Source organism: Pistacia vera, unplaced genomic scaffold (assembly GCF_008641045.1).
Source record: "Pistacia vera cultivar Batoury unplaced genomic scaffold, PisVer_v2 Contig140, whole genome shotgun sequence".
Classification (NCBI taxonomy): domain Eukaryota; kingdom Viridiplantae; phylum Streptophyta; class Magnoliopsida; order Sapindales; family Anacardiaceae; genus Pistacia; species Pistacia vera.
Window position 1 is genome coordinate 465,542 of NW_022195467.1, and position 23,125 is coordinate 488,666.

At 34.0% G+C, this 23,125-nt stretch overlaps 2 protein-coding genes across 3 annotated transcripts; one reads left to right on the top strand and one right to left on the bottom strand.

Moving 5' to 3' along the window:
• Positions 1 to 736: 736 nt before the first annotated feature.
• On the bottom strand, positions 737 to 14,902 carry LOC116123097 (rho GTPase-activating protein REN1). The gene is made up of 24 exons (XM_031408885.1): positions 14,757 to 14,902; positions 14,621 to 14,673; positions 14,404 to 14,526; positions 14,037 to 14,073; positions 13,567 to 13,643; positions 12,745 to 12,815; positions 12,543 to 12,621; positions 11,840 to 11,969; positions 11,497 to 11,613; positions 10,515 to 10,592; positions 10,131 to 10,186; positions 9,967 to 10,036; positions 9,442 to 9,526; positions 8,691 to 8,934; positions 7,773 to 7,982; positions 5,976 to 6,353; positions 5,775 to 5,824; positions 5,306 to 5,366; positions 5,140 to 5,223; positions 2,556 to 2,669; positions 2,317 to 2,477; positions 1,991 to 2,057; positions 1,726 to 1,899; positions 737 to 1,284 (listed from the first exon to the last, which is right to left on the bottom strand). The coding sequence occupies exons 2-24, from the start codon at positions 14,648 to 14,650 to the stop codon at positions 844 to 846; spliced, it is 2,937 nt and encodes a 978-aa protein (XP_031264745.1). The 5' UTR covers positions 14,651 to 14,673; positions 14,757 to 14,902; the 3' UTR covers positions 737 to 843.
• Positions 14,903 to 18,984: 4,082 nt separating this feature from the next.
• Positions 18,985 to 22,403, top strand: LOC116123102. Of its 2 annotated transcripts, none has more exons than XM_031408891.1 (6): positions 18,985 to 19,532; positions 20,604 to 20,694; positions 20,877 to 21,037; positions 21,523 to 21,550; positions 21,746 to 21,854; positions 22,106 to 22,403. In XM_031408891.1, the coding sequence occupies exons 1-6, from the start codon at positions 19,284 to 19,286 to the stop codon at positions 22,185 to 22,187; spliced, it is 720 nt and encodes a 239-aa protein (XP_031264751.1). In that variant the 5' UTR covers positions 18,985 to 19,283; the 3' UTR covers positions 22,188 to 22,403. The 2 variants fall into 2 exon arrangements, with proteins under 2 accessions (XP_031264751.1, XP_031264750.1); XM_031408890.1 differs by having other exon boundaries at positions 18,986 to 19,532; positions 20,874 to 21,037.
• Positions 22,404 to 23,125: the final 722 nt, after the last annotated feature.

Sequence of the window (23,125 nt, forward strand, 5' to 3'; positions counted from 1 at the left end):
GATATAATGAGAAGAGGAATTTATGTTTCTTTAATGAGATTATTTGTGCTGGGATATTAAAATTGTCTTTGAATTGAAGTTTGAACAAGAAGAAGATGGGAAATTGTAGACGGTCATAAATGTTGCGTGTCTTTGCCTATAGACGTGTGGTAGGCACAGGCACGGGCCTTCGATTAAGGATCGTAGAAGCTACTTAATGGGTGGAATGGAACTTTAAGTTTAAGCAATTAGGACTCAGAAGTGAGTGGTGCCCACTTTGGGTTTTTACCAAGGCTTCCTGCGCCGTTCTTTATGGAATTAAGATGATAAAATATTGAGTGGACCACTCTTTCTCAAATTGAACCACGTTAAAAGGAGTCTTGACACAAAGAGATTAGTAAATTATTAAGCAGCTTATGTAATACAGCTCCTCCAATCGAAACGGGATACGTTTACACTTGATTATACTAAACCAGACTCAGACTCACCGAGATAATGAGTCCAAGAATAAAAAAGTACCGTTCCCGTGGTCACAACTCACAAGCTGAGTAGAAGCTTTATCTCAGGTCAGGAACCAAGCAACTTCAATTAATTTAAAAATTGAATTTGCCCATACAAAAGATGCAAAATTACTGTACAACACCGCTCAGTCTCTAACCAGGTAAAAAACAAATAGACATGATTAACATTAGTAAGTTGGTTGATCTGTACATCCCAAGCTTTTTGGGGGAAGAATGGGGTCTCTGGACTAGGCACCGAAAATGTTGCAGGTTTTCTTTCCAAAAAACATCCTCATCTTCTACGCGCTTTTAATTCATCCTGCCTGTGCACAAACAATGACTGAGATATGTAGAAGACATGGTATCATCTAGAGTACGTACGAGAAGGCGTGACAGATTGGCCACCAGGTCCTTGACTTTGTTCACCGTCATAGTTCACATGACCTTCAGATCTTCCTCTTTCCAAAGCGTATTGACGTTGGCCTTCTGATCTTCTACCTCCATCCACATTCTGGACTGAATGGCTATTTGATTTCCTGAACTTTTCCGGTTTCTGTTGTGACTGGCCTTCCCGTTTGTCCACGTTTTGGAGTGATTGGGAATTGTCACCTTCTCTGCCGATTTCTGACCCTTGAGACTTGTCTGTGTTCTGGGCTTCTGATCCTCTACTTTTATCTTGACTTCGGACAGCTTGACCAGAACCTCGAATATTTTGGAGTTCACTTGCTATCTGACTCCGCCGTTCCTTCAGAAAGTTGAGTCTGGTTGTCAACTTTGTCAATGATAAAGAACTGGAGTTGCTTCCCTGTGGCACACACAAAATGATGGAGATGTAACACTAGCTACCATATCATTAAAAATGAGGCTACAAGATTAATTCTTCCGTTTGTAGATGAAATAAGCAATGAGCTTCCAATCATTTGAATAGAAATCAAATCATTCAATACGCAATAAGATTTTGAAATTCCATGGAGCATTAAGACATCATCCCCTCATCCCAACCAACGAGTAATTGGACATTTTTTTCTTTTTTTTGACAACAAAATATAATTAGCTGAGATGATACAATGATAAGATACATGCATTCTGTAAGATATGTTACGTAAAAAGTAATTCATTGACTCATTGCTCTAGAGCCCTTCACAAAAAAGAAAAAAAAAAAAAAAGAGGAAATAGTCTGGTGTTTAAATTCAATTATAATCATATCAATTAAACTACTATCCTAATAAAAGATAATAGAGCCTACCTCACCCTTTGAACCAGATTTCTTAGAATTGCTAGGAGCGGTAGGCTTGGAGTTGCTATTGTTTGTTGAATCCAGCTGCTGGTTTTGAGATGAATTTTTATTCGGTTTAGAAGTTGATTCCCGCTTCCTCTCGTGATTGTTACTCTCTGCAGCTCCATCCAAACAAATATCCTGCTAGATTATTATTTGGTCAAGAAACAAGTTAGTAGGTTTCACGTTGAGACTATTACTCAACAATATGCCTCAAATTCCAACATAAATTTACCTTGCTTGTTGACCTTTCAGAAACATGTGAAGGAGCAGAAGCTTCAGTATCCCATTTTTTGCCCATCCTGTACCCAAAAATATAGATTTAGTGAATAGATAGGAAAAAATAAAAAGAAAGGAAACAATCTTAGCACTACCCAAAAACTAAAAGATGGTCGCCCTCTCACATTTATCAGCTTTGAAGCATAAATTACATTTGTGCACAGAGTGGTGATACTATCTAAGACTTACAACCTTAATAGGACCATCTAAAATTATGAAGAATTATAACAAATGCCCAATAGGAGATGCAACAAGAGAAGAAAATCTAAGCAAGGAACATACAACTTCGCTGACGTTTGTTGGAGCTGATTGCCTGAATCACCTGTGGAACCATGGTTTTTTTGGAGTTGTTGATTCAGCTGCACTCCAAGATCATCAAGCTTCTGCTGCAAACTGCCAACTTCTGATTCTGCTCTAACTATTTCTTCAATCTCTGCCTTCGTCTTTAGCATGTTTACATGTTAAAATTTTTAATGCAAGATCAAGACCAATTATAATAGTCAACTTTGAGATAGACTAACCTTTTCATCAATTGTAGCTGGACAAGATATAGACCCCTTAGATGTGTTAAGTACTGATTCTAAAGCTGTTTTCTTATCTCTCTCATTCTGCAACTGATCCTGTAGGCTAGCCACCTGAAAGTACAATTAACATTTAGGGTGTGTTTGGTTTAGGGAATGTTTTATTATTGGGAATGTTATATAAATGGAAAGAAAGATTACCTTGAAGATTATTAGAAATATTTAAGAAAATATGTTTAGTTAGGTTGGAATAAATTGGTGGGTATGTTTGATTGGGAGGATAAATGGGTAGGTAAGTTATATAAATTATTAAATAGCCCTCTTTTTTAAATATTAATAAAATATTTTTTTAATTATCAATTTTTGAACCATTCTTTTAACCCCCTACATTTGAAATTTTGCTAAAGCATCCCAACCATATAAAACTTTAATTTGTAACAAAATCACCCCCACCTACCCAAGGGACTGTCGACTGCCGGCCACCATTGTTGGCAGCCACCATAACGGTATCGGTCGGATTTGGCCGATCGTGCACAGTTAAGACTGTTTCCAGCCATGGATTTGTGATAGATCCATGGCCGGAAATGGCCAGATCTAGCCTTTTCATGGCTAGAAACAACCTTACCAGCACAGCCAACCAAATATAGCGGCCATGCGTCGTTTTGGTGACTGCCGATGGTGGCTGACGACCGGTAGCCCCTTGGTTGGTTGGGGGTGGCTATGGTCTTGGGTAATTTTTTGAAATTCAAGAGTAATTTTGTCTTAAAAATCCTGAGTATAAGGTTTAAATTGTCCATAAATTTTATGGTAAATTATTTAGATAACAAGGGCATTTTTGTCCAAAAAATTTATTAATAAATAATAAAATTGTAACAAAAATAAGATTACCAAATAATCTCAAAATACTTAAAAAAAAAATAGAAGAAATCAGATTACTTCATATATTAACAATAGTTTTTACTATTGGTTTTGGAAGATTACCTAAATATTATATTACTTGATAACCAAACGTAATTAAGTAATATAAGATGACATTACCTTAGTAATCTCATACTATCCCCAACCAAACACAACCTTAAGATTTCTCTCAATTTCCCCTCAAAAGTTCAATAGACAGTTGAATATCAAAGGGTGCGTTTGGTTTATTATTTTGGATAGGATTTTGGGGATAGTATTGGATAATTGAATATGGGAGTATTACGAGGTAAAATTTAAAAATTTATAAAAAAACCCCCTAAGTTTACTAATTTAATAAATCCCCCCAACATGTAAAATGACAAAAATACCCCCACCACCTGCAGTGCCAGATTCCGACCACCACCGTCGGAATCTGGCCGAAAAATTGTGTTACGACACAGACCGGTCGGATCTATGTCGTAACGTGTCGTTATGGCCTTTTTCGGCCAGATCCACCACGGATCTGGTCGAAAAAGGCCAGATCTACGGCCTGCTGTGGCCGTCGACGGCCGGAAAAGGCCAAAACGACGGCCATCTTTGGCCGTCTTTTTCGGTCAACGATGGCCAAGATTTGACATCTGGCCTTTTCCGGCCAGATCCGTGGTGGATCTGGCCGAAAAAGGCCAGATCGGTGAAATTCCGACCATTTATGGTCGGCAGGTAGGCCGTTGTACAGATTCCGGCTACCACCGACGGTGGTTGCTGGAATCTGGCAAGAATAGGTCGCGGGGGTGTTTTTGATAATTTTTAAACTTTTTTTTCAGGGTGTATTTGATGAAATTAATAACCTTATGGGGTCTAAAAGTAATTAAAAAAATAGGGTAATATTTCTGGAATAATGTGCCAAACATTATTTGAAAAATAGGATTGGAAATATGGATAAAAATGATAAGCCAAACATGGCCAAAACTACTTGTGTGCAACTAATTTCCTAATTAACGTACAGAAGCAACTATATACGATAAGTTTCATGCTTGAAAATATTAAAGAAAAGAAACATAGAAGACTTTTATTTCTCAACTACAAGCTTCTATGCATCATATGGTAGTTCTATTTCCAGGGATCCTTTCCTGCACATCACTTAATGTTTGTTACCTCTAACATTCAACCCGCAACTATCAATAGGGTGAAAAGAACTACTCCCATGCCCGATAATCAACCCCATCACCGCAAAAATTATCAAGGTTTCAACCTCTGGCTACATCTTTTTACCATTACAAAGAAGGAGAGAAAGGATCACCACAACATGTTTTAGAAGAGAAAAAAACTAGACACTCTGGGGAAAGAAAGGAATGGAGCAATAGGAATCATTAATGCTGATCTTTCAGTTCTCACTGAAACAATATTATCAAGTCATCGTCTTATTTTGCAAACCAAGGAATTTCTGAGAATCTACATGCTAAGTTTCTCTTGGAAGACAGAACCATGATATATTAGCGGAATTGATGCAAAATTTATGGCAGCTATAAAAACCAAATGGATATGGGTAGGAGAACAGCATACTTAAGCCATAAAGTCATAGCACACACCTTTACTATTCTAGACATAGACCACATAAGCATCCTGGCATGAAATAAGAACAGAAAGAGAAACCATAAAATAGTTTATTATCCAAAATGAAACATACATCTTTCTCAAGAGCTAGACGACGCTCATGCAAGGCCTTCTTCCGTCTTTCCAAACCAGCTTGCAGAATCTCATTTCCTTTTGCCTTTAAAAGAAAAAAAAGACAAAAAAAATTAAAAACAGATCCATACATAATACCTCATAATAGACATATTTAAAGTCTCCACCTCATCTGCGATTCTGTTTTGCAACTCAGATTTAGTGGCCTCAAGCCTCTGGATCTCAGCCCTACAAATGGTTCAAAAGATTAGATGCATACATCAGATAAAATAAAATTTGATGTCACTACAGGAAAGAAGTTCTGAATAAATTTGTAAATGTGGTATTTCTATCAATTGGGAGAAAACTATTGTATTTGCATCCTAAACTTGGAAGGTTAATTGCTACTTCCTGTGCCACGACTATACAAACAAACAACATTACATCATACAAAAAAAGTTGTCTTAAGATATTATGGGTTCATTCCCTTTTGATTCAAGTTCAAGAATCATTTCAAATGTTGAAACAACCAATCTTCATCTGAGGATGCTAATTTCAAGTTTGTATAAATCACACTAAACAAGATGAAAGAACCACAAAAATGTAAAATAGGCAGAAGTACAGAAAGCAATTATTTAAAACATATGCATCACTTACTCATCTTCAACGGGTAAGTCAATGGATTCCATGGGCAGGTTCTTCTTTGCCTGGACTCATTGGTGGAAAAAAAAAAGACTTGAGTAAAAACTAAAACTCGTGAAAATTCCTAAGTCTCTTTTGCAAGAGCTAAAATTAATCTAATTGGAAATGTTATCCCAAAATCAGAAACCTATGTCATAAATTCTCAATTATACTCACAGCAGTTCGTCCCCAAACAGTGCCACGCCTGACACCAGGCTCAGGTCCATTTGATATGCTAGTAGATTTCTGCATGCATGAGATCATATTATGACTACTTAAATTATGCACTGAACTTGTTCCTTTAGATACATCTTCTAGTTGTCCAGCAGATTCGTTAGCCTGTGTTGCCAAATCAGTTTCACCCTGATTTAGAATAGTCTCACTCCTCTTTACATCTTCCTGTTGAGGCATTGAAATCTGATGTGTACTTGTTGATGAGTTCTGGCTGACTTTAAGATTATCACTACTTTCAGGAGACTTGGAACCCAAGTTGGAATCCTGCATCTGTAAGGCAGTAGGATCAGGACACTTGGAACCTAATCTGAAATCCTGCATCTATAAGGAAGTAATATAAGAATGGTACTTTTTTTGTTCATTATAAAAAGAAACAAGTCATAATTGGAAAGAAAACAATATAGTGCATATGAAACATAATACATGGTAAAACATACATAGTTGAGATACAATTTAAGAATAGACAACATTGGATGAGAAAATCTGCAGCTGTTGAGATTCTTGCCGATTTTAGTTATTCTATAGGCCAGAATCCTAGAAGTGATAGGAATTACAAATTGTAGTTTAAAATTAAAAGGATTTAGGTTACTTCCTAGTTTTTCTCCTTATTTATCTTTGTACAGATGTAAAAACTTCCCAGCCTATTAATAGGCATGTAACTTATTGAAGGAAATATAGAATAGACTTATTTCAGTTCTGACTTCAGTAACCAAACAGAAATTGAGGCTACACATGAATTCATAAAGAAAAGCCTGTAGTTCCAATGGCTGAGTACCATTGGCTTGGGGCACTTCTGTATGATTTGCATTATTCCATCCCTAGGGAGGGTCAGAAAATACCTTTGGTAAAAAATAAAAAGAGAATATAAAAACATGAAAGGAAAGAAGTGTGATGAGAAGGCTTTACAAAGGAAGATTTAAATCTTAAGGGAGGACTTCAAGTGCATGTAGTTTAAGACCTCAAGACCATATATATCTGCGACCTGGGGATGGGGAGGAGAAGATAGACAAATGAGAGAAACAACAGAGTGCTTTAAATATTTTTAACCGAGGATTCATCAAATTATGATATATCCATAACAAAACAGAAGCACTAGATACTGAATTTAAAGCCCATGCATACCGGAGTACTAAATATATTACTTTTTCCAGTCAAATCTGAACAAAAGCAACACCAATATAGACCTATCATGCTTAGGAAGCAAGAAGATGAAAAATAAGAAATATATTAACAACTAAGATGAATAATTAACTGAATTATTTAGATGGTACAAAGGATGGGAAAAAAAACATTTAATAGCAAATGAAATGAGCAGCGCCAAAAACAATGAAGGGTAAGAACGGAGACTGCAAGTGGGTATTCTGAAAAGTCAATAATCCATAAATTTAGCAATTCAATGAAATAGTTGCCCGATGACAGAGAGAACACAAATGATTTTGTAAAAGAAAGGCATTGTTTCTTTGGCTAAAGGTTCAAGCAATTAAGGTGGAAAAATATTTGGTGTGATTTCTAAATAGAATTGAGGGATGTGGAAACAATCAATAAATGATATGCTTGACTCCCAATTAATACACTCCAGCTACAATATCACATAGAGTAACAAAGAAACATAACCAATTATCAAACAACGTGAGGAGATGCATTTATTCACCCTGGGTAACAAAAAGAAGTCTGGCATTATGTATGTGGAAGGCTTCACTATTCTAGGATTTTAATATCACGTTTATAAGTAAAAGATACCCTATTGTCATCCCGATCAATTTTTGCAGAGCCACAACTCTCACTGCATGATTCACTTGATGCATTTTCGAGATCATCATCTGTATATGCATCAGAATCTTCTGTCATGTCATCATTTTCATCATCTTCATAGGACCCATCATCATCAGAAGCCTCCTCAGTTTCACTTCCGCTTTCTTCTGAGTATAATCCAGGAGACAAAGAACCTTCCTGCAAACACAATGCTAGTTAATATAATAAAACTCAAAATCACAAAGTAAACAGAAACTAAAAGAAATACTAACAATAGGAATATGGAAAACGATGTTTCCTAAATGTTAAAATTTTTTATTTTTCATGAATATTCTTTTATATAATAATATGATTGAAGTTAATAAACATTCATTAAACTTATGCTGGGTCACCACTCATTGATTGCACTAAAATTTCCAATATCAATCAGAGTATTTCTGCTTTCATTGAGCCTGTATTTTATTTTACTAATCCAAAAAAAAAAAAAAAACTTGCATTTCTTGTTCCTTTTGAGAAGGAAATATCAGACTCTAGTAGCACAGCAAACATACACATAAATTTGTAAAGTTAAGTTAATGTTCTAAGCAGAATAAGAAAAATCAATGAAGAGACAGTATAATCAGAAATGACTTCTGGGATTCAAATATAGAATAGAAAGCAATAGGATGTCTTCAAGTTGATTTAGACTCCAAAGTAACTCTTCCACAGTTGACCATTCCAAAGAGAAATATCAAAGACTATGAACATCAAAGGAGCTCCCATATGTAATTATGATGACGTTATAGTACAACAAAGACAAATTTTCAACATGCTGATTAAGAAAAGACATAGTCTTATAGCCCAAACTAGTTAGTGTATGCGTCACCCATATAAGAACTAAACAAATAAGAAGTGGTTACGCCTTACCCCAAATATATTATCATACTCTTCCAATAATGTTATGACAATGGCTTGAGCATGATTGGCTGCAGCAGCTGCTTGCAGAAGTTGAACAGAACCGTCAACACCCACATCAAAATCAGTTTCTATCTCACAATCACCAGATAGAAGGGGACGAAGAAGTAAGGGTGCCATGCAAGCCGCAACAGCAGAAGTGCTCATTCGATTTACAGTTTTGCTAGAAGCAACAGTTTGCATCATTGTAAGTATTCTGAACAAGAAGGGAAGAATTAACAGATTGAAAACTGGAGAAATGTGGAAATGTGACTTGGTGCCAAATCAAAACATGATACAGAAAATATGGAAAAGAAAAGGAAATAATTACCCAAATTGATTACTCAAAAGGAAATGGATTAATAAAAAGTTGGTCAATGATTTCACTAGTAATTATTCGCATTTAAGCAAATATCTTGCTGATAATCAGTTAGAAATAACAAAGTTAACTATTGCAACAGTTTTTCATTACTCAACAATTTCTGCAGCTTTAAATTATCTGCTTATTACCTTTTCTTTCAAGAAATAATGATTTGTAACTGGATAAATAAGAACAGATGCAAAGTAATGCTCACAAGATTTACACCAGATTCATGTAATAGAACAGAAACCAAAAACAAGAGAACATCCTTTCCTAGCTCCACGCCTCCACCCCAACTTGAAGTGAAAGTAATAACAGAGAAAAAGAGACCATAAGCTTAAAAAAAATTAATGAATTCACGACCTCTGCAGTAAGCGACGATTTGGCTCAGGGAATGTTTCACATATTGCGGTACGTATAGCGTTGACTCTACTGCCACGATCAGTTCCTAATCATTGTAAAACAATTAGTAAAAGATCCAATATAGAGAAGTAAAACAAAATGCTAAACAATATTTTCTTTAGAAGCCTACAAATTTAGTAGTAAAAACCTAAGCTGGTGTATCAAAAAGAATAACACAAAGTTCCAAAACAGATTGCTTGAAAAATTAATCCTGCATTCAGTCTCATATAATGATTGAAGAGTGAGAACGTAAGTTGGTAGTTCAGTACTTGTTTCATGGACCAAACCATGCAGTTCAGAGTCAGCACTGTCTGTGGATAAAGGCTCTATATGTAACACATATAAAGTAATTTGCAGAAAATAATGATACACTACTTCATAAGGCATTCTTCACATTATTAATAACAATTGTACAATACATATTAACTATAAATTGAGAACAGAAAGATGAAGATAATAATAACAAACACTTAACAGCGTACTTACGACGTGCTTCCAGAAGAGCATTACAGCAAGATGCAGGTACTGGAGAGGAAGGCAACTCCCGGATAACATACTGGTAATTATATCAAGGGCAATAAATAACAAAGTACTATATGCTGCAACCAACTCAAGATAAAAAAATATATTGTTGTGACTACAAAGGATACCTTGACACAATCAGCAACAACATGTGCATCTTCCCCGGGAGAAAATTCAGTTTTTCCTGAATCAGCAAACATAACCCAGAAACTTTTAGAATATAGAGAAATGATCTGAATAGAAAATATTTGAGATCCAGACCCAATAGTTTTGACTTTTTTATTTACACTACCAAACAAGCAATGGGAGTGACATAACATAAATACAATATCAAAAGTCAGTTTTAAAATTATATCTTTGAGTCTGTATTTAGTTTAGAATTCATAAAAGACATAAATAAATTCAAACACCAGCATACCAGAATACAATTTGACAAAAAGACATAACCAATGATATTAAGAGAGACAGAATATTGAAGAACTAGTCAAAGAACACAGTGTGTCTGAACAAACCCTGCTCAAATGCTCGAATTCTGCATTCAACGTCATCAACATCTGCAGCTTGTCTCAGGATCCCTTCTACTTTGACACCTGCTATGTAACTTTCAAATCATCAGAGTTATATATGTAAAATAAAGAAAACAAATGAAACCACTACTATGAAAAAGAATATAGTCTTCTTGTTGATTTTATTATGACATCACCACAAACATAAAACGTTAACATGGCAAAAGTATGGCTTTTTCGAGCCCAAAACAAACTTCAGAACAAGAACAAAGTAAAACCAAAGTTTGGAAATTGGACTGATGATGACAATTTTCCTCAGAGTTTCCGTTGATGAAAAAGAATATAGTCTTGTTGTTGACTATTGGATCATCCCAAACATAGCCCTTTAGCATAGCAACAGTTCAGACAAGACATTGCAACTTTCAAAAATTCATCAGTCCACCATAATTCACAGAGCAGCAATTAACCTTCTAAGTGAATGTAAAGGTCTTCATAACCAGTCTCTCTCAAGATCACAATAGTAACAAGTCAATGAAGTGAATGATGAGTCATCATTTACTTCATTGATGACTGAGGGGATTCAACATCCAAAAATTAAACTTCTGGAAATCCAAGTAAAAAAGTTAAATATCAACATTCTCAGCAATTGACCTGCAATGTTAACAAATTGAAGAAAAACTCTGGTGATTTTACTCTCTTCTCACCATGGTTCCCTACTCTATAAAAGAAAGAAGATAGTATCACTTTACAGTCATTCATCCATCACAATACTATAGCTTGCAAACAATGGTGTAAACCAAATTAAATTAAGGGAACTCTAATGATGCTCCCACTGTCCCTCAAGCACAAAATAATGTCTACTGAAAAAACAAGGAAAATAGTTTTGATAATAACCAGCAAATATGCATCAGAAATTATCAAGTTCACTTAGTTAGATGCTAAAGTACCACCAAATTACAACACAGAAATAATTAAAAAGAAAACTCACCATGCTCTTCAATAAACCGAAGGGCTTTTTCCAAAAAAGATGGAGTTCCATCAACATCTTCTAAAGCGAGTAAAATTGGTCGACCAATGACCGTGAATTTCACAGGTTTATTATTTGCTACAAAGAAATACATTATATGAAAATCAATATCTGAAAGATGGGAGAAAAGAACCAGAAAGAAAGTAATCCAAATTCAAACCATTATATGAAGAGACATGACATTGAAGAACTCATGTTCGTCATGAGCAACAGCAAACGTCAAAACGTTGTACAAGACAAAGTTGGCAAAATATAACAATAATGTATATATGAAATAAGAATAGCATAAGCTGTTCTAACGAACCATTAGGTGTCTCAGCCTGATCATTCTTGAAGATGCCTTTTTGCCCCATCACAGAAGCAGTACTAGGTGCTTGTGCCAAAGCATTCTCCAGTGCAGTCTTCCACTCGTACAAATCCTCTAAATTTTCAGCCTTTAACAGCAATAAAAATTAACACATTTCATTAGAAGATGGCAAAGGTTGAAATCAAGACCAGACAACCCTTTGTTGTTTCTAACTTTTGCCCAAAAAAATTCAAATTTGTCAATTTTTTACAAATTTATTAATGTTTTATACACTAAAAGATACTGTTGTAGCTCCCCAAGTTATTTCTAAATGAACAATTAGTGCTTGTACATCTTCATTTCTGTTTTAACCACAAGCCTTCTTTTCTTATTTTAGGTGCTGATTTTTTGGGCAAGAACATTAAGTCCCAATGTCATTGAAGCTTAATTTTGATTGAACTAAATTGCTCTTAATTATCTATTAAGAAAGTTCCTGTTGATGTTTTCAACTGGAATATTCCTAATTCCTTCAGTCACAGATATGTTTTAAGTGAAGAGAACTTCAAAATTTGCCGTTAAGACATTGATAGTTTGACAACCCACAGGAGACAATAAACACTAATAGGAAATATGTACAAGAATGCTTCCAAATGAAATAGCAAAGAGATCTAAGAAAAAAGGAAAAAATATTAACAGAAAAAAAAAAATGGAAATGAAGCACCTTAAGCGTGAAGGCTCGTCCATCACGACCATCAGGAAAGAGCACTGTCAATAGCTTTTTTTCTGCTTTGACAACCACGCTACAAATTTTCCAAACAAAAGTGTTATGAGGTTAGTAAGCTTCTCTAACTTCCTTACACTAACAACCGTAAGAAGAAAGCCAGAGTAAGAAATTAACATCAATTTTCAAAAAACAAGCCAACCTGCCTGAATTGTTGAGGTCAATACCACCAAGGGTCAAATTCACTTCACTTCCCTTTTGAGGAATAGCACTCTAAAAAGTAAAATGATAGGAGATCAAAGGGTCGAAATCTTAATAAAGCAACATGCCAACAAGCATGGGGTAAAACAAAATTAATTATTATAACTCACTGAGTATACAACACAAATAAACTATCCATACAACTAATTCATACTGATTGATGTAGCACCACTATGTAATTGCCGAAGTCATCTATATTTATTTTATTTTATTTATTCTTAACATTGCTCATTCATTTACTTTATTCCACATCAGTTTCTACAAATTAATTTGTATATGTAATATTATTTTTAACCTGCAAACAGTCATAATCCATGGAGATTTTGCTATTTTTCCTCATCCCTAAACACTTAAAGTTCCTTTTAAAAATAGGTAATGGAGCCCATTGCAGCATCTGCCTTTCTTCCCAAACCATCAAAATTGTGTTTTGAACTAAATTATGAATACAGAGGAACTACTGAATGAATTGTTTTTCCTTCATTCTAATACAAATTTGTGCTAGAGAAACCCAAACAAGGTTCAGCACTTTCTTCAAATGATTAGTCTAGTTGCTTTTTCAATCACGTTTAAGAATTAACTGCTAAGACATCAAAAGGACAACCCTTGCCATGACACAGCGACTACCGCAGGATATTAACAATTGTCTCTCCTTGATAGAGCTTTATATCATTATATTTCCTACATTCTTTCAGCTCTATATCCAATACTTATGACAAAAATGCATGTGTATAAAGACATTATTTATCAAAACATAGGTACTTACTGGATCACTTCTGAAGAAAACCAGAGAAGTATGTGTTAAAATAAACCACCTCTTCTTCCAGGATGTCCATCCAATTCCTATAATAAGAAATTTGGTTTCAAACAATGAAATGATAAAATGAAGCCCTTGAAACATTAAAATCCGTGCAGCATATTAAGATAATGATGGAACTCACCCTAGAATAGGAATTTCCAATTAATATAATAACATATCTAGGAGTAACAGCATCATTCAATTACATAAAGCAATACGATTATTGCATCATAAACAGTAAAAGTTTTCTTTCTTGTTAAATTACAAACTATTTAGTTTCGAGCAAACATTTGTCACCAGAAAAGCAGTAACTATTCCCAGATAACAAATCAGTGTCACACAATTAAACAGATTGATCAAAACAACAGCTATTGATTCAATGATTTTTCCTATTTTCCATTCTTACATTTACAAATAAAGAGACATAAAACACATACCTTTGGATGATATAAACAGTGGTCCACTCTTGAAAACCTGAAAATATTTTATGTTAGAATATGCTGTCTTTCACATTATTTGATAAACCAAAAGCTCTGAAAACAAGAAACTAACAGCAGAAAAACATTGGACTCGATTAACAAGCAATTCTACGAAAATAATGAGTAATTCATCCTTGTGCACCCCAATTCATCTATTAGTACTGTAGGCATAGAAATAGACTCGTAATGATTGAAAATAGAAGTCCAAACGGTGTGATGGACAATACCAATGATGATTTGATCAAATACTAAGGATCTAGATTCAGCTGGCGTTGTATTGTAAGCCAAATTAAATTCAAAAACAAAAAAGAAAATTCATAATTACCGCATTGCCGGGACGAGAACGATGATCAAGGGCACCAGGTGGCTGCCCTGGTGGAGGTCCAGCTCCAGGTGGAGAAGGAGCCGGGGCTGGGACCGGAGCTGAAGCAGGTGGACCTACATTTACCTAAAGTGACAATTACACAAACTATTACAATTACAATGTACGTTCAAATTTTAAACATTCACATTCTTCAACATAAACAAATAAACAACCGTACCTGAGACGAATCAGTGCCTTTTGTAGCCATCCTCTGATCCCAAGATCAATGACCTTTGTACAATTCACATTGATCAAACAAACTCACAATGCTGGAAAAAAACATATAATAAATTTAACGTGCAGGTGAAGCATACCTTGAATTGGAAATTTGAAAATAAAAAAGGTGAAAGCAAAAACTAAAGAAGATGAAAATGTTCTGGTTTTGGAGGATAAAAGAAGAGGTAGCGTAAAGGTTGAACAGATAGAATGTTTTATTTTTATTTTTTAAATTCTTTTTCCTTCTTGCTCTTTTTTTTTTTTTTTTTTTTCTCCCTTTCTTCTGTTGCGCAGAAATCTTTGCAGACAACGGAAACCCGCTGGTCAAGCGAAAAAGGCCCAAATAGAGCGGGGCCTTCTACTATGCTGCAATTGTACACTTCAACCGTGATTTTAGTTGGAGGGAAAACTTGGAAATTTGGGCATTTCTGGTATTTTTCAGCTAATGTCATTGTTTACTTTCTTACAACGTGGGGTTGTCTTATAACACGTGTTACTCATCTGTCGGTGTATCAAGCGAGATCCTATTCTGTGATCATAGCTAAACTGTTGACGATTTTCGCGTGGGACCCGATTCATGATGGAAGGTTAGGCACTTAGGTTACCTTAATTTTTGGTTTGAGATAGATTCTAACTGTAATTGGGCCATGGAATTGAATCAGCTATAAAAATATAGGGTTAATCAAGCTCCCCTTGTAAGCAAATATTATGATTCGTTTTAAAAAAAATATTATGATTCGTTTTAAAAGGTTTTTTTTTTTTGGCAGCCAAACAAATCCTTAGCTACTTTTATTCAAAAGGGTAATTGATTGCAGTGATCCAGTGGATAGTCACCATGCCACCAACAATCATTTTATAAAACTTATAGGAAGCATGAGACGGCCCAAAATAATAAACTATGTCTCTGCTTTCCACCAGCTTAGATCTTCACCATTGATCACTGAGAACATAAAAAGCCAAAACCGTATCATTTATAATGTGTCGCTGGTCCTTGCACTTAATTTGCGTTAAAACTGCCGCTAATTCTAACTCCTTCAACAAGTTATGCAGCAACCAACAAATTGCTTCAATTACTATCAGTTTATAGATCTTACACCTGACCAAGACTTTTTAGTAGTCTGTGTTTCCATTCTAAAGACTCAATTCTCATGCAGTTGCTGCGATTATTGCGCCATTTTGAGCTTATACTAATGGAATTGGTGACAAGACAAAATCTCTGGGTTGGGTTGGGTCTATTCGTGCTTAGGCTCTGAGGAGCTTAGGATGTTAATTCTTCTTTAATTTAGCTTCTGAATATGTATATGTATCTAGTTTTGTCCTAAAATTTAGAGTTTTAAAAAGGTTGATTAAAATGGGACATGTATAATATATGACAATTATTGTTTAATAAAAGAGACCGGCACGTTGTTTGTCTCATAATTGTTCATCTAACTATCCAAAAATTCTCCAACAGTGTAAAATTAGCAATGATGATGAATTTGCATGCAGTAGGCTTTCGGCCAATCGATGCCGCTGCCCAACCCAGTGGTTTGCTGAAACCAATAAATCTACCAAGTTTAGGCCCAACTTTGACCTTTTGACTTTTTTTCTTTTAAGATTGGCCCACCAGCGGCAAAAACAAAAAAAATATATATATATATAAAATTCGAGCAAAAATATAAACTCAAATAGTTTTGAGTAATACATCCATCTAAGAGTTTATATGAAATCACTTAATCATCTAAAAGTAATTATAAATAGCAATATTATTCTGTTTCATATTTGTTTATTATTATTATTATTATCATCATAATTATTTTCCTAATGCACAGCATTATAGACTTTATAGTACACTGAAAATATTTGGTTGTAGTTTGTACATAACCAGAAATTTAAAGGCGTGAATTACCTCGTTAAGCTTTCAAATCTAAGAATTTTGAAAGCAAGTAAAAGTGTTATCCACTTAAAACTCCAACTTTTAAAAAGTAAGCCACGTCGTCCACAAAATATTCAACATGCATCATTTTTCCCTTTTCCACACGACATTGAAAAAGAAAACAAAAATGGATAACATACATCGGATACTTATCTGTGATTTTTTTTTTCTTACAGTAAAATAATCGAAATTTCCCAGTGTTTAGTAAAGACACGTCTTAATTATGTTTCATTGCATCACGATTCACGATGTATATAAAAAACATTGATAAATTATATATTAAAACTTTATATAATATAATTTACCTATTGATTAATTATTAACCGAGTTGTGACAGTTTTAACTTTTATTCTTTATTTTTTCCTTAAAAAATATTTTTTCTAATTTTAGTATTCAGTATAATTAAAAATCAGGAGTAAAAATATTAGACTCACGATATCTTTGTTATGTGTTAGTTTATACAATCAAATTAATACATGCAATGTTATGTCACCATATTTTCGTTTGAAAGTGGCATGTCTATTCGCCAAAATTTGTTAGGAGATTATTAGTTAGTACTCATATAGTTTCATTAATCAATTTAATATGAAATAATCTTAATCTTTTATGATATATATATACAAATTTATTTATACAAATTAACGTGCTTAAATATGATTAAATAATTTTAAAATGTAAATAAATTAAAGTCGTTAGAAGAAATGATTTATATAACTAATTTTAATTTGTATATAACATTACTTGTTAATTATTATATTTATTGACAACATCATCCATAAACTATAAATGATATCCATAAGGATGTGTTTGGTTGAGGGTTATATCGAATTATTGAGATAATGTCATCTTATGTTACTTGATTATCATGTTTGGTTGTTAAGTAATATAAGATTAAGGTAATCTTCCAATACCAATAATAGTTATTGTTGGTAATATATGAGATAATCTGATTACCTCAATTTTCTTAAATATTATAAGAGTACATGATAATCTTAATTTTATCCTTCACTATTAAAATTTATGGACAATAATACCCTTATTTTGAAATTAATATACATGAACTCTACCATTACAATTTTACCCCTAAATAATTAAAATTCTAGACAGTAATGCCCTTATTTTTAAAACAATTTACGAGCCACCCAAGATGACTATTACAGCCGGCAACCACCACCACCACCGACGGCCAACATCGCCGGAATGATGTTTTTCGGCCATATCGATGGTTGTTGATCGAGGATTTTTTGGGTTGGGCAGCCGTCAGTATTAAGCCCAATCTGGGTTGATTTCGGCATCACCGTCAACGCCAATTACCACCATCTTACTCCTCTCGTTTTCCTCTTCAAATTTCACCAAACCCCATCACCGAAGCTACCTCCAATCGTCGGTGAAGCCCACTGTTTTTTCGCGATTTCCCTTTTTCTTGGTGTTTTTCCGATTTTGTTTTCTACCGGAAATCACCCCCACTTGCACAGATTGACTCCCCTTCACCTTATCTTCAAAACCCCTCAAAGAACATCTCCATTATACTTCTTGATCGATGGTCAACGGTAGTTTAGACAACCAGCAGTGGCTTTGGTGGATGGGGATGTTTTTGTTAAAAATTAAACTTTTATGTGACTGAGTTGTTTTAGCAAAATCTCAAATATATGAGGTTAAAAGAAATGATTCAAAAAATAATATTATATTAATATTTTAAAAGGAAAGCAATTTAGTAATTTATATAACATACTTATCAATTTATTCCTCCCAACCAAACATATTAATATAACTACCCATTAATTTATTCCAACCAACCAAATACACTTTTCTAAACATTCTTAGTAATCTTCAAAATAATCTATTTTTCTATTGATATATTCTCATTAATATAACATTTTATAAACCAAACACACCCTCCCAATAATATAACATTCCTTGAACCAAACGTACTCTAAATTATTTTTAACATACAATATTTGTATTTAAAATTATTTATTTCTAATTTTTTTTAATAAATAACTTAATTTACTTTTTTATGTTTTGATGTATCTGAAATAAGAGTAATGCTATATTTACATCACTCTTTTACACAATTTTTATTACATTATGATATTACATATATTACAACCACATAAATTCTATTATAATATTAAAAATTAAAAATAATTAAAAATTTATGTGATTGTAATATATATCACATCATAATGTAATGAAAATTGTGTAAAAGAATGGTGTAAATAGAATATTACTCTTGAAATAATTAAAATTTGATAGACTAAAATACAAATAAATAACATAATTTACGTGAGATCAATAGTGAAGTGTGATTAGGTGGCATTTACCAATTATGGAAGTTTTGGGAGGTTGCAAATAAGTACAAGTAATTAGCTGTAAACGTAAATAAGCAGAATTATATTAACGAAAAACCCATGTCCGTGAAATTGAGAGTCTAGCTTAATAGGCCTGAAATCCAACATGTAGCTAAACCTACGGCGGCATTTAGCCCCGCTTTTTTGTCTTTTACTTCATCTTCCTTTCCATACACAACCAACAGAAACAACAAGCGAAGGAGGCACATGTCAATTCCCAACCAATCAGATTTCAACTATTTCCAATCCCCGATATCCAAGGACTAGCAATTTTATTTTGGAATTGTAATTCTAGGGTTTCAAACAAAAATCAAAATTCATTGTAAAATTAATTAAATTAATTATCGATTTCCCAGGGTATGGAAGTCGAGGTGTCCAGTTCGAAACCTTTAGCGATTGATCTTGAGAGTATGGTAAAGGGAGACAAGGAGAAGGTTCGTGTCAAGAGAAAGACTTTACAGGCCGTGCTGGAGCAGTGTCAGAGAGCCCTTGAATTGCTCAGTAACGGCAGCTTTGATGAAGACGATGACGATGGAGGCGCCGATTCCGAGGAGGAGCCGAGCCGCGAAGGATCTTCGGTTTCGTGTGACGATCCAGAAGCTGATGAGGTATGAATGAAGCGTTTTGGTTTGTGAAAAATTTGAGATTTGTAGACTAGGTGAATTCTTCAATTCAGCTCGAAAATAATGTGATGCATATGGAAGCTTAATTTTGTTAGACTTTGGTGTTTCGCGTGGAGATTTAGGTTAAATTATGCTTGATTTGTAGAAATTTGAGCTGGGATATTTTATAGTTTAATTGGTTTGATTTTCTGATAAACCTTACTTGTTTGGGTAATTGTTATCAGTTCATCATAAATTCTATGCAAAGCCTGCGTGATTTTATTTATGGTGTGTTTTTCTCTTCCAAAGTATTTTTTACTTTCGATTTAAATTAATTTAAGTTTGTAGGTTATTCAGAATCTATTCATTGACTTATACATTATAGTCGAGATCAATTTCTTTTTTTCTTTCTTGTGCATGCCATGGTATGGCTGATAAACTTATGGATATGGCTCTGCTAGCTTGCAAGAAGACGTAGCTTAACATGATATGTTTCTGTCTTAGACTCAGTGGATGTTGACTCATGATATTGAATAACCTTCTTTTAAGTGTAAACTATGTTGAGGAGATATATGCTGGTGTATGATGGGGTAGAAATGTTTGTGGCTGTTTGTAAAGGGTCATTATGAATTTGATAAGTAAAATAACTTGATTTTATTTAATTTTTCTTTCATGTGTTGTGTTTTATTTTGTAATGGACATGGATCAAATTCAGAATTAAGTTAACTGTGCAAGCTGCCGACCTCATATATGTTTTAATCACAGCAAACATCTGAATCTTCCTCTGTTATATACTGTGATGCTCCCAAATTATAAATTGAGTATGCTCAGCCTTATCCTTGAAGGCCACAGATAGTCACTATTGGAGTGCCAGCTTATGTGTTAATTGTTAATAATATTGATATTAGGAAAGAAATATATAGTTCAGGTTGTGAATAAACGAAAGATTTATGATTTTACTTCGTTTAAGTTTTCATCTTTCTATGTGTTCTATAGTATTATTGACCGAATAAGTTAAGCATATATTTCTAAGTTATATATAGATTTTACATTTTGTGTCTATCTTCCCTAATGCAGCTTTGCGATCTTCTTAAATCTCGAGTTGAATGTGCCAACTTCCTTGAAAAGTTGGAGTGTGCACAGGTGTCAGCTCCGCAGAATAATGCTGGTATGCAGCCTAAGACAGTGCCTGGTAGAAGTATTATCATATGTCAATATATAATTGTTGCTATTCATTACATGCCAATTTCTTCAGCATATTGAAGTTCAAGGTTATAGAACTTTGAAAGAATTATGTTCTGCTCTTCACAACCTAACTGCATAGAACTCCTTTTTTAATTTTTGTAGCAGAAGAAGGTAGTTCATGGGACATGGTCAGTGACAATGATATTTGGGATTGTGAAAATGCTGATTTGGATGGAGAAGATTACGTTCTTGTTAGGGAAGAAGATATAGTGGATGGTATTGCATGCTTCATGGCAGCATATCTATTGTCCCTTAAACAGACCAAGGTAATCAAAGTTTCTGCCCTTCAATAAATTTTGAGGTTCTTAAAATTAAATGGATAGAGTGACAGCATATTGATCTTTGACTTACAAAAAATTTGCTTTGTACAGTTGCAATCACCTAATAGGAAAACCTAGAGTTCCTATTTCCATATTTATTCATCGATATGGCTGTCTAACATCCTAAACATGAATGCTCTTCATTGACTAAACCAGAAAGGTTTATTAGTTAGTTATTCTATACAGAACTATCAACATGAATGCTTTCTGGTCATGTCTCTCTCCCTTCTTCCCCACTCAATTTGGAAGATTTTGGCTATTGAGGCTTCTTTTAGTCTCCACAGTTCATTAACTTCTATTCTGATTTAGCTTAATTGTATGGAAAATTGGATAAAATTTTCTAACCATGCCTTCTATGGTTTATTAAACATTGTGATTGTATTTGTATATTAAATAACTAATGCTTTTATCTGGGTGCTGTTTTTATGCAGAGTATGACTCCAAATCAACTTCAAGAAGGTGAGTTTGGCTTCATCCTAGATAGGGTGCCTTGCACTTTTTTTCATACCAGTATCTTAATGATAACTTTGAGACAAAATTTTATTAATTAGCTTGCAATCTGTTGATTACAGATAAATTTTTTGCATTAACTGGTATAAGTTTGGTTGTAAGTGATTTGGAGGTCTGATGTATTATCTTGAATTATCATTTCAGCCCTTAGCAAGACTTTCTCTGTAAAGAAGAAAAAAGGGAAGCTTCGGAAAGCTTGGGATGGAAGTAAAGTCATTTACAATGTAGCTTCCTGGGGTGCAACTGCTATTGGGTAGGCTATTTAAATTTATAATTAATCCACTGGCTTTATATTGCCTGCACAATTTTTTTTCATGTTTTGTGTATAGGATGCATATGATCAGTAAAAGTGAATGATGTGTTATCTGATATGTTTCTCATACTGTTGAGGACTTTATTTTGCATGCTTCAGCATTCTTTTTCGTTATGTAAAAATATATATCAGTCCTCTCTTTAACTACGTTTTAACTAACCTCTTGTCTCCTATTGGTTTGTTGCCAACAGGATATATCAAAACCCCGTTCTTCTGAGGGTTGCCTCGAAAGCCTTCTGTACTTCATGTCATGTAATATCAAAGCTTCTCTGATATGTCTACTTTGTCGCTTGGAGAATAGTTCTGGTGCCGAGATGCACTGTTGTATTTATGCTTGTGCTGCCAGTGCAGCTTGGTGTTTCGCAATTTGTGTAACGTTAATGCCATTCTTTGGTTGTTACTTACAGATCCATTGATTTCCATGCCATAAACTAATCTTGTAAATATTTGTGCCTCGAAGCATTCTGAGTGCAATTCAAATTCATTGGCCATGTCCTTGTAACTTATTCAGTCCTAAGCCCTAGACTTTGATTAGGTTTATATGCACATGTATTCGTTGGTATTGACGTCTGGATTACGATGATTAGAAATTTGTTACCATTTCAATAAATATCCATATCATAATATATTTCAAATCTATATAAAAGTATACGTGTTATTGTGACTTAATAGAGTGTGAATTAGACTTTCTACTTTTCTTTAGTGAGCCTTTGTATTGGCGTTTGCAATCTAGGTAGATTTTGCCTAACATTGAACTATATTCTATTTTATATATTATGCTCGGGGTTTATATATATAATTAGCTTGGGGTTAACACAATTTGGAGTACCAATTATCCTATAATATACGAACTAAATTTTATACGGACACGTCATTTTTAATATTTGAGTAATATCATATTTATAAAGTAAATATCCTAATCTTGCATTTGGAAGGACATGATAATTGGTTGATGCACGTAAAGATGCTTGTATATAAAGTATTCTAACAATACAATATATTTCATCTCCCACGGAATTGTATCTTTATGTTATGTTATGGATGGATTATGCGTAGCCTTTAGCGTAAGTTTGGGTAGAGTATTAGGAGGTTGAAACTTGAGATCTTGGTCAACCAGAGGAGGGAGCTTAATCTTTGACGTTTGAGCTAAATAGCACAATTTGAAGGATGCCAAAATAAATAAACGATGATACTCATACTAGTTTTGTTTC

Bases quoted from the DNA above. Each gene is read 5' to 3' on its own strand.
- LOC116123097 (XM_031408885.1), bottom strand. From the start codon at position 14,650: ATGGCTACAAAAGGCACTGATTCGTCTCAG. The intron at 2,478-2,555 runs GTTAGTCTATCT...AACATGCTAAAG, and splicing joins CAGCTACAATTGATGAAAAG to ACGAAGGCAGAGATTGAAGA. The intron at 2,058-2,316 runs GTATGTTCCTTG...TTTTGGGTACAG, and splicing joins CAACAAACGTCAGCGAAGTT to GATGGGCAAAAAATGGGATA.
- LOC116123102 (XM_031408890.1), top strand. From the start codon at position 19,284: ATGGAAGTCGAGGTGTCCAGTTCGAAACCTTTAGCGATTGATCTTGAG. The intron at 20,695-20,873 runs GTATGCAGCCTA...TAATTTTTGTAG, and splicing joins AGCTCCGCAGAATAATGCTG to CAGAAGAAGGTAGTTCATGG. The intron at 21,855-22,105 runs GTAGGCTATTTA...TGTTGCCAACAG, and splicing joins TGGGGTGCAACTGCTATTGG to GATATATCAAAACCCCGTTC.